Raw genomic sequence first — 12,083 nt, forward strand, 5'->3', positions numbered from 1 at the left:
TCATTTCATGAGCATGCAAGAGGAACAATGTGCTCAAATTTAAGGCAATAGCTGCAAAGGTTTTTAAAGAAAATTATCAAACTAACACTGAAGCCTAAATCTAGGCAGCTTGCTAACTGAGATTTTATTTTATGGCCAGAAGAGGGCACTCAAAACTAGCAAAATATGCTGGTTTTTAACTTTTTCTTGAATACTTCACACCAACAGTTACCTTAATTCACATGTTGGCTCAGACCTGACAGCAAATGATCCTCCTCACTTTCAAGACCTTCTAACTGCAATTATGTCCAGTGTTCAAAAATCTCTTAATTTAACAAACTTCAGCCTTTTACTTCATCAACAGAATGCTACATCCTACCTGAAAACACTCCTAACCCACAGTAAAGAAAAGACCAAGGACAGCCAAAGTAACCATCCTTAACGCCAGTTTCTGAAAATCTACCAGACTAGCAGTTACAGTTACATGTACATAATACCACAGGCCTATAGAACTAAGGTAAATTACATCCAAGGATTTTAAGAAAAAGAGGGAAAATCTAGTTCCAGTCACATTACTAAGAATCCTGCCATTTCTTTAAGAAAATCTGATGTGAACCACTGGGAAGACATGATTTTTTTCATTTTACTGTCTATTAAATACTGCAGAGCCGTAAACATGGGGGAAATAAGATTGCCTTGCTGCTAACATTAGGGACTTTTTCTGTGTGGCAAAACATTTGCAATCTGAACATAGCCCCTCTGCAAGGCTGTTCTCTTATATAAGAAACTTAAGAGTATTTGGTTAAAAATTGACAGAAACATTAGAAAACATGAAAAATTATACAACCTGCAACATTTATTCTGTAACCACAAGAAGGTAAGAAAGTAAAGCTTAATTTTAAAACATATAACCTATTTTAAAAGAAACAATTATTTTTCAAAAGATGCACTACTAGACAGCCTACCACTGGCAACAGAAGTTTCTTGTATTGAATATTCCCACTCAAATAGTAATAAAAACAACATCTGAATTTTAGAACTGTTCAAATCCTTATGTATTCGCATATTGTCATATTTTCTTCTGTTTACCTGCTGTTTACAATTCAAAATAACACTGAAAATTAAAGTTATTTAATGATTGCTCACCATACCAAAATGACTTGTAATTACAATTGTGAAATCTCCATAGAACATACCTAGAAAGTATATGGGTTTTTTTACCTTATCTTTACCCATGCCAGGTTCTCTGTACACTGTCCATTTCTGTGCATCATCACTGTATAAAATTCTGTAGGCTGAGACATAATAGTAGTGCTCTGCTAAAGTTGATCCAGTAGTTATAATACCTGTGAAAATTCAGGTGCTCGGTTAGAACAAAAAACTGGTGCCGCTTGATAAAATTAACAGATCAGTTTTTGTACCCAGAGCTGCATAGTGGAGAGTCTTCACTGGTCCAGTCAACTTAATGAAATTTATTCAAAGTGCCTGAACAGTGACTGAACTTAGTAAACTCATTTTACTTACTCTGTATTTTAATTTTCACGATATAACCTTGCTAAGGCCTTACCCCCTGTTTCCTGATGGAAGCAGCCCCTTCATTTGACCACAGCCCACTCCTGTTTCCAGCTGCTGACACAGCTCTTCCCTGCTCTTGTACTGCCAACCTAAAGGAGCCACTGAAAGAACTGCAGCTTCCTACAGCTGACCCTGCAGCAAAACTCACACAGGAAAGCTGTTTTGGAAAAGCTTATTAGCACAGGAATTAGAGGAGTAATGCAAAATCCAAACGCTCCCCAGGGAGGTAATAACAAGGGTCACTGGTAAATCCAAGTTGCTTAATGACTGCAAGCCATGCTGCTGATAACAGGGTGTGCAGCTGAGGTTACAGAGACCGACTCAGGCAATTTGGAAAGAAACAAAGGCAAACTGATCACCGGAACATGTTTCACAATAAACTTACAGCCCCAGACTCTATGAAGCACTCCACCTAAATCCAATTTAGTTTTGATTTACATCAGATGACAAACATGCCCATTAACAACAGTAAATCTCCTCTGAATGATTAAATCAGAAAACACTAACATTGTGTACACCAGCTGCCCAGCTACCCTGGAGATTAAATCCAAAACACCAACGCCTCAGTGCCTCACGACTTGGAATGGGCAATGCTGTGGTCAATGGGAATTCATAACCATGAGCTGGATGCTCAACTCAGAACAGAAAACAAACCATCCAGAGCAGCCTGGGAAACAGCACCTCCAGCTGTGTCTCCAAATCAACACAGCTGCTAAAATCACCCCTGTGAAGGAACAGGGCCAAATCCAGAGCCTGACTGGTTAAGCTCACACTTGGCCTGTTTGCTGAAGTAAGGCCCAGCAGAGACTGTGGGCCCAAGCCCCACTTGAGGCAAGGTGAAGGGGAGGCTGCCAGCTGTTGTCCTGTATTTGCTGATTCCTCACAGTACACTGGAAATGCTCCTTTCCCTGCTGTAGGATTCACTGTGGCCATAACAGGCACTAGGGAAAATCTAGGAACACAAGTCAGTACATCCGTGTCAGAGGTACAGTGAGCTGAGCTGACTGGATTTTGATCTGCACCTCCAAGGAGACAATGAGAAAGAAATAGGAAGCATCAAGGATCCAATGAAAACACAGGAAACTCTTCAAAAAATTCTGATGGAAGAGATGTCTTCCACTACAAAACTACACTTCTTCAGCTCCAGGCTCCTCAGTGTATTAGCTAGGATATGGAAATAAATAATTGAGTGCCACCTGAGCTTTATCTAAGGCCCAGCACTGGAAAAAACGATGTGAGTAACCAAAAATTTTGAATGCTGCTGAGAAGCCACATCAGATTCACTTACCGGTTACTTTCTTTTCTTTATTCAAGTCAATCTGCAACCACTGATTTTCATCACTGATAAAAGCAGCCCAAGGAGGTCCAATCCTTTTTAGTCTGGCGTTCTCAGGTTTCCAAATGTTTACTTGTCCTGACTGGTTAGGCCACTCAAGAATAGATGATGATGTGATGTGGGAATCAGGAATCACCCCAGATTCCATCCCCAGTGTCCCATAACAACCTGAAAAACAGAAAAGGTGAGGATTGAAAATGAGAACTGAAGTTACGCTGCTTGGATTTTAAGATTTAACATGCAAATATTAAACTGCCATCGAAAATTTATTCCATAACAATACCAACAAAACACACTGTCTTCTGCCTAGATTCTAACAGGGATGCTAGAACCAAACAGGTCACGAGAATGCCATGATTTGTGCCTGTTCCAAGAGCAGTGTGGATATTTTCCCAGTCACCACTCACACAGAGCACTCAATGAGAAACATTGGGGAACCTTCATGGTCTAAGAGTATCTATGATTGATGCTGGAATGGGAAAAAATTACTGGTTTATTTGTTCCTTTTTTTCTGTTTGTTTCCTTTTTTTGAACCAACCCTAGCATCACACTGTTAATTTGAACAAAACCAAAGCATGTAGGAACTCATGTCATAACCCTGGCCTTCAGCTCAAACACATCCCTGAAATTAGTTAAATTTTTCTGGTCACCATTCTTGCCAGATATTTCTTCCCATGTAGCCTTCTGCTGGTGGCTGAAAAACATCTCCCAAACTCAGGGCTAAATTTCTTGTTCTGTAATACCAACAGTTTTCTCCTCTCACATGCATAGTTCTCAGAAGTATCAGCAGAGAGCAATCTTCACCTTTAGTAAGGCAGGCTGAACCCAACCTAGCTTCCCTTCTCCTGTGACTCCCCCTCTCCCTGCAGCCTCCCTCTCCATCCAGGTGGGCATTCATCCCTCAAGAGAGGCACAGGTGGCAGAGCCCATATGTGACTGGATCCCAGAGAAACTCTTGCCCATATCTTGTGAGATGGTTGTCTCTGCTGGATGTACGTCACCTGCCACAGCACAGGATCACTTCACTAAGGGAATCCTTTCTCTCATCTGTCATTTTCCATCTAATATGCTGCCACACTGAAACAGAAATGCCTCAGTCTCTAAATACCTGCTACTTTCCACTCTTTGCTCTGTGATGTTTCAGGTATTTTCTATCGAGTCTCAAAGTCAGGTAGTTCTTCCTGTACAAGTAGTCTCATCTTCCTCTGCACTGACCACACCTCTAGCATTAATAACACACTCCTCTATTTCAAACCAAGTCAAGAAACCAACTACAACAGCAGGAACATAGTAGGATTTTCACCACAGTCTCATAAACCTCATTTGAGCATACTAGTTTTTTTTCCTCACTTAACTCCTAGGCAACCCAACTACAGACATTTTAATCTACACCTGCATCTTGTCTCTAGCTTATTTAATGATTTCTCACATGTCACTGAAATCCACAAGGTCTAGATCAGCATTTTGTCCTATCTCTTCCAATTTCCAGGCCATTTAATTACTTTCATACACACTATCAGATCACATTCTGAAAGACAAAAAAAAAAACTTATCAAACCCTGCCTGGATCACTGTGCTTAATATTCTTTATGCATAAGGACACTAGACATGCAATTCCTTCTCTCAGTTCTTGCAGATGTCTGAGAGAGAAATAATTTTAATATTATGTGCACTGTATTTTCTAATTTTTGCTTATTTATATATTTCCATCACCAAACACTCCTGCCCATCAGATTCCTGTCTTTATATCTCCATTCACTCTGCCTTTTATTTATGTATTAGGAGAAGTATTTGTTTACTTTTGAGAAGTATGTGCATGATTCCCTCCCCTTTCTTAATTTTATCTTTATGACAAACAGACGTGATGGCTTTATGGTTTTTACTTTGTTATTAAAACAGTTAAAGAGACTAAGGAAAGGCCACTGTCTTCACAGTATTTCCAACATCCACTCAAAGATGGCATTTAAAGTGACTTACAAAAAAAATAGTTTCCACTTAGAAAACGACAGCTGATTTATTTAATTAGCTGGAAAAAAATCTTTCTGCAGATAAGCAAGGCTTACTTGAAACATCAACTGTACCTATAAATGAAGTGATGATTATTTATCAAATTGAGATAGTAAAACAGTTAAAAAATATACATTATTGAGGAATGCACTAAAAAAGGTCTCATAGATGAGGACAAAAATTAAGAAATCTGGTACCTGCATGCTTATTTCTAGTCACAAAGTTTGTATGAAAGTAGTAACAGGTAATACATGTGATGACGCTTACCACTTGTCTTAAAGGTGAAGAGACTTGTAGATAAGGGTCCCCTGCAGAGAACAAAAGATGATGTTTCGCAGTATTCAGTGAGAAAAATTGAAACAAACTGTCTTCAATTTATTTTTCTTGTCTCACTGCTTGCCACTGACTGCTTGCCATTCTTTACATATGCCTGAACAAGCACTTAACAATTAACACATCCTGCCAGCAAGTTGCAGCACTTTCAGTACAAACATGTTCTCAAATCCAGAGATACTGTGTTAAAGACTTTCAAACAAGCATCAACCTAGCAAAATACAAGACTTCATTAAGAAGCTTTCTTTTCAAATTAAGCTAATCTTAGTAACGCAAGTCAGTCCCCTGTGATTGCTTTCATTTGTAGGACTTGAGATACAATGACAAGCTACACTCTTTCCCTGAAACTGAAAAGCTGCCATTAAATTACTGTTTTTCTACTGACCAGTAGGAATTTATGGCCAAGAAGGCAAAAACTGCTTGCAGAATTTGGAAAATAAAAAATTTTTGGTCTAGAGATTAAAGATATTTGGTAAAACAATTGCACTACAGCAAAAGCGTGAGAAACTTAGAGAAGAGAACCTGTCTGGGGAACACATAGCTCCATGAGCTGAAATTAATCCTGCAATAGGACACTACCAAGACCTAAGGTGCTAAAGATAAGGAAATCACAGGAAATACACTTACACTTTTGAGGTGACATTGTTAGCCAAGGAGCCTTCATAGTATGGAATGCCCTTGCTGATTACAACATCAATTTGACCACCCAGCGTATTTGACACGACGCCTGCATGAACACCAGCCATACAAAGTGATGATGACTTGAAGAAGGGAGTGAAAGAAAAATTTCATACTACTAAGTGAAGACGTTAAACACCACACCATATATTGTAAATGGTACACTGTCCTGTTAGTCGTTGTTATTATGGCATTAAAATACCATCCTTAGTTAACTATTACCTTGGTTGTTTAGAAACCATTCATCTTAAATTATTATAGAATTTATAAAAAAAAAATAAGAAGGCCCTACATTTCATTGTGTCCTCACCCAGATGTATTTAGAATGTAACTGTTGTAATTAAATAACATCATACCAACACCAAGGTGAATCAGTCTGAAAAAGCCAGACAGCCAGACTCAGCCTATAATAAATTATATTAGGCAACAGAAGATGTAAATACATAGAAAACTTATTAATAGAAAGTACATTTATAATATGTTTGTCTATTTTCTCAATTAAGGGGTGATGCACTGCAGATTTTGTAGCTTTTAGCTAAGAGGTTGTATTTTTTTATCATAACTTGTGGTTAAATATGGTTTAACCATCCACCACTCTGATCCACATAATGCCACAGTGATACATGCATACAACCCATCCTAAACAAGTCAATTACCTTTTTGTAAAAGTCAGTGGAGATCAGTAAAAAAAAATGCTTTTGCAGGGTATCATGTTCTTCCCTTCTCTCCTTGGACGCCAGTATCTACTAACAAATGTCAGAGTGACACTTTCCTGGCTTGCAGACTAGAGGTGCCACAGTGAGCAGCACTCATCACACCAAGTCTGTCAGGCTTGCAGAGAGTAAACTCACATCCAACAGGTCTGGGACTAACACAGCTCCCCTTTCCATTAAATTAAGAGCATGGGATTCTGTAGCAGTTGCAGCTCTCTCCTCCCTCTCACCAGATGTCAGCAGTGAGAGCTCTGAGCCCTCATGGACTCTGAACATTACGGTCATACAGAACAGAATCAAGATTTTGCGTATTTTTTTAAAGCAGCAAACAGTTCCTGTACATTTGAAAGAGATGCATGAGAACTTCAATCTGAAACTTGGTTTAAAGTGCTGGACAATTTCATTTCTTTCCACACAGCCTGACTTCTGGGAAATTCTCTGCCTTTTTTGAGCGATGAAGCATACAAAAAGAAAGTCACTGGGCATTTATTTCCTTAAGTTTCCTTAGGAAAAGGCTTCCATTTCCTCCATAGAAAACAATTATTCCAGATTTTGGCAAAAAACTCCCAACAAGCAGAACTCCTACAGATGCTGTAAACTTGTGAGGCAGAGAATCAACTTCATCTTGTTACTACCTTTAAAGATTACTTTGGAGACATTTAGTGAGGACTCACTGTGGACCAGAACACCTAACATAGTTACACATTGTGGTAACACTTTTACCTTGGGGTGATTGTTTACGAAAGTAGCCTGGGATTTACAAATATTTGGGGAAAAAAACCCAGACAGGCACATTTTAAGTTTGTATTTAATACTAAAATCTTTGGTTACTAACATTTTTACATTGTCTTACCTCTGTGATAGAGGTAAAGGCTTATTAAAAGAGCATTTTAAGATAAGAACCAGAGATTTAATATAATTTTTAGCGGACTACTAGCAAAATTATAATCACTTAAAAATAAAGCAAACATCCTCCCAGCCTATGGCAAGTTCATTAATTGACCTGCAAAGGTTTACATTAGAAAAATACTGTAGAGGGTTTTGCAGTGTTTTAAGTAAACAGTACATTATTAAAGAGGTTCATTACCAATTTATAGAACAACTGTTACAGTATCTACTTCGTTTTGCAAACTATTTTATAACTTCTGAGCATAACCTGTATTTCATCTCTCAAGTGTAACAAAAATTAGGATAACCATTAAGACAGCTGAAAAAGGCATTACAGCGTCAAAAACAAGAGGACATCATTAAAATAGCTGGCTCTTTCTTTATAAATCTCAATTTCCCAGCCTGAGAAAACCAACCAAAAGAAAACAGGAAGTAGAAAAAAACCCATCTCTTCTGATTGCTCCACCCTTCTCTGCAGACCCAGAAAAGTATTGGAGACTCCACTGCACTACTCCATTTCTTGGAGATGGCAACATCTGAAGCACCCGCCCTTTAGCACCAGGGCTAAAAAATGAGTACCATGTTATTCATTTTTGGGAGGCACAAATCCCAGCATCCAGGAAGTACAACTAATGTCAACAACTACATACAACTGACTTGTATCATCCATCATGTGTTTTACCAAAATTCACTTGAGTCTGTAGTATTTTTACTTACATCTCTGTATCCATGAGGGATAGTGCCTGAAATATCAGCAAAAGGAATCACACATCCAGCTGGACAATACTTACTGAAAGAGAACAAAATATCAAGTCAGGATATGCATGCACCTACAACTCTCTTACTGTTATAAAAAAAGTTATGTTTTTGATTTACAATACTGCTATTCATGTATCACTGTGTAAGGATACCTCCTAACTGAAGACCTATAAAATCAGATCAAAAATACTCACAAGTACAGAACAGGAGAACAGACATTAAAAAAGGTTTTAAAACAAGTCTCAGCTGAAATTACAGTTACAGTCTCAATATGATGAACAAATAAAGCCAGCATATTATAATACAAATACCACATGGCTACTGTAAATTCAAGGTCATATAAGTAATTATATTAATGAATTTTATGAACTAGAGACCTGCATACCTATTGTTTTCCACCCTTAAATAAAACATCTGAAAATAACGCTAGTTTGTAACAGCTTTTGGCAATGTTTTGATCATAAAAAACTGGCCAAATTACCACTAGTTCATAAAAAGCAAGAGGTAAGACACCAGCATCTCTGGAGCAAGCCTGTGCTCATGTTCCAGGGCCATTTCATACTGCACACATGAAAATTATTACATCTTCAAGATCTAAAAGCAAAGTAGAGTAAACTCATCAACATTTTCACCACAGTTCAACAACAGCTGAAGCAACTCTGTAGGTTCTATGAAACCAGGGGGATTCAGGGACTTTGTCACGTGTTGACTAGGGACAGAAACTACAACTAGAGCCCTATTTTGGAACCTGGGAAAATGCAGGAAAAACACAAAGATAGCACTTTCAAATGTTTCGTGTTGCCATGGCTTAAGTTCTCAGACACTTCACAACAGTTTGCAGTTTTAAACATTGTCCTTGCTTTAGATGGAAACGGGGAAGGAGACAACAGGGAAATGATACATTTTCCCCTTCAGAATGTACAGAGTTCTATGTCTCCACAGAACCTCATTAATGAGCACCAAACTGTGAAATGGGTTTGTAATTTCTAATACATTTCATCATTTAGCGCTCCTCAGGTAACTTTAATACTAATTTCAATAATTAAGTTGTGTACCTGCTATAATTTATTTATAAAAGCAATATTCTTTCTATGGAGATATTAGCTCCTATGTGTTAGTGCAAATTAACGAGGTTCTACTGTATACTGCATGTAAATAACACAAATGGGTAAAACAGGAGGAGGAAGCAGGAGTGCCAATGTCAAAATTCTTCAGCTCTAAGCCTAATTAGTTCATGTCTCAAGTTCTCTGCATGGCCAGTTTTCAAGCTGCATCAGATTCATGTAACAAATCAAAGTAGAAATATTAAAATCACTTCATTGAAGAGACTGGGAGGGAAACAGGTAAAAATCAGTCTTACTTGAATTCTGGTTCGGAAAAGTGACTTGCATTGTCTAAACAGGTAATTAAGTCTGGAAAAAAAAAATGTTAGGTCAAGAAGATGGTAAAGACAACAAGCTTGAACATGCTTTTTAAAGTGCATGAATACATACATTTGAGCCTCTGAGGTTTAATCAAAAGTCTCAGAACAAAACAAATCGCATTCTACTAAATTTTCTTGCAACAGATTTTGTATTACAGTAGAACCTTGCTAATTTGTCTGAGTAATTAGGAAATTCTACTGAGACTATGGCACAAGATAATACTCTAAAATTCATTTTCTGTGCAACCTAATTTTAATTTATAGCTATATTTCAGAGATAAATCAGATACAGAAACATATGCTCTTTTCATAAAATTAAATTAGTAAGCTAAAGAGGTCTGTGTTTTCATCATTTAATGGTTCTGCAGTGCTGAATGCAAGCACCCAGAGAGAACAAATGTTAGAATGCTGTGTTGTTGGCATTCATAACTGATGCCACAAATTTTCACGTTTTTGTCTGCTGTGTATCAACATATACAGTCCAAAACAGAGAGGAAAGCATCAAAAGCCTTACAAAATTAAAACTTGAAACTCTTTATTTGCTCTTTTTAGAAGAACTTCCAAATAGGGTTTTTGCCTACTGAGGCAGTTGCTGCCGGCTCCTTCATTTCTTTGAGGACCACATGTACCACTCACCTTTACAATGAGTGGATAGAGATGTAAAATACAGCAACCTCTTTAGAAGCTTAAAAGAATCAAACCCAGGGGGAAAAAAAAACAAGACAGACAAAAAAATAATCAGTAGATTATGTCATTAAATAGCTAAGGGAGTACAAGGTGCTGCTACTGAAATAAAAATTTCCATAAGCTTAGTCTGCATAAAATACATACAATTTGATAAGAAAACTTGTTAGCTATCTGCCACCTTGAGTACTGCTTGAAAAAATACATTTTGTCCTGAATCTGAAGCAGTTTTTTTTCATTTACTGACAGTTTTACTCTGCTACTAAAGCAGAGCTTTTATACTCTTTCTTTAAAATTACAGCAACTTTTATGTAGGCAGTCGAATTTCCTACAGAGAAGTATCAAAAAAAGTATACAGTAATTTAAAGACTATAAACCGCACCATTTTGACTAAAATTTTGGTCTGAACCCAAAAGGGCGGCTTATAATCAGGTGCGGCTTATATACGGACAAAGAACGAAAAGTTGCTGTTTTAGTCTGGAGGACAGGTGTCTGCTGAGAAAGGCAGGAGCTTCTCTTTGAAATGGAGAATGTAAACCCCCTCCCTCCAAATTATTATGATTTTGAAATCAAGGGGCTTTCAGGCAAAGATATGGGAATTAGGAATAACAGTTCTTTACTAGGGAAATTAAAATAGAAATACAGTACTGCAAAGAAACAAACTCCAAACCCTGACAAAGTCAGAGTACAACCTGACACCCCGTCAGGCAGGGTGTTGGCAGCAGTCCCATTAAACGGTGTCTGTAGGCCTTTTGAAGTGACAGATGTGATTCAGTTGAAGCAGCGCTTCTATAGAAGGTGCAGTTTCCATCTGGAGGTCCAGTGGTGATGTGGAGAAATCCAGTTTTCCTCTGGAGTCCAGTGGAGAAAGGGGCTACCTTAGTCTCCCAAAACCTCTGTTTTTATTTTGGGAAGTAATGTTGGGCTCTTCCCCCTGGCTGGAGCAACTTCCAATGGGATGCAGTAATTTTATCAGTCACACAGTGGAACTCAATGGGACATTAGCAGAAAATGACTCTCTGGAGGAAGGGTGGGTTGTGAAAAGATAAAGAACAATGCTCTGCCTGTTTTCAATGGATGGCCCATCAGTGGAATATCTCGCACAGAGACAAGGATCACTGCCCCCACCCTCAACAGATGGTGATAGAATAGATACCTTTTATCACACTCTGTATTGTAACGTGCAGCTTATAATCAGGTGCAGCTTATATATGGACAAAGAACGAAAAGCTGCCGACACCCGGAAGTGCGGCTTATAATCGTGAAATTACTGTACTAAATTTTTAGGAATGTCAGAACAAATGAATTGCTTCTGTGTTTTTAGTGGATAGCTCTAAATCTGCCAGCAGAGAAAAATTACCAAATAATTAAAAATATACCTGATTTGTCAGTGGTTGAATAAGCTGCAAGAAATCCACGTCCAGAAGTGTGAATTCCACTCATGAACTGTACTGTGACTTCATTACTTTTTGAAGTAATTAAACCATCCATTTGAAAGCCAAATCCACAGTATTTTCCTGTGTTGAGAAGGAGAACAAATATTGACCCAAAACAACAATATAATAAGCACCTTATTCAATTCCCAGCCTATTATTTCATCTGCAGTGCAGGCCCACATTACTTCTGGTGTATATTCAGAAGTAAATATGTGAACGTGACACTAAATAATGTGCTTAGTGACCATTTAAAGCACACGGTCCTGCAGGAA

General features: G+C 38.0%; 1 protein-coding gene across 1 annotated transcript in view; it reads right to left on the reverse strand.

Moving 5' to 3' along the window:
• The window catches only part of DCBLD2 (discoidin, CUB and LCCL domain containing 2), a 43,917-nt gene that overhangs the window by 11,925 nt on the left and 19,909 nt on the right, over nucleotides 1–12,083 (reverse strand). The window contains exons 3-9 of the mRNA XM_033051843.2: nucleotides 11,755–11,892; nucleotides 9,629–9,680; nucleotides 8,227–8,299; nucleotides 5,858–5,991; nucleotides 5,165–5,205; nucleotides 2,843–3,058; nucleotides 1,201–1,325 (exon numbers count right to left, since the gene is read on the reverse strand). Coding sequence (XP_032907734.1) covers nucleotides 1,201–1,325; nucleotides 2,843–3,058; nucleotides 5,165–5,205; nucleotides 5,858–5,991; nucleotides 8,227–8,299; nucleotides 9,629–9,680; nucleotides 11,755–11,892 — 779 coding nt within the window. The remainder of the gene's footprint in view (nucleotides 1–1,200; nucleotides 1,326–2,842; nucleotides 3,059–5,164; nucleotides 5,206–5,857; nucleotides 5,992–8,226; nucleotides 8,300–9,628; nucleotides 9,681–11,754; nucleotides 11,893–12,083) is intronic.

The sequence above is a fragment of the Catharus ustulatus genome, chromosome 2, assembly GCF_009819885.2.
Source record: "Catharus ustulatus isolate bCatUst1 chromosome 2, bCatUst1.pri.v2, whole genome shotgun sequence".
Taxonomy (NCBI): domain Eukaryota; kingdom Metazoa; phylum Chordata; class Aves; order Passeriformes; family Turdidae; genus Catharus; species Catharus ustulatus.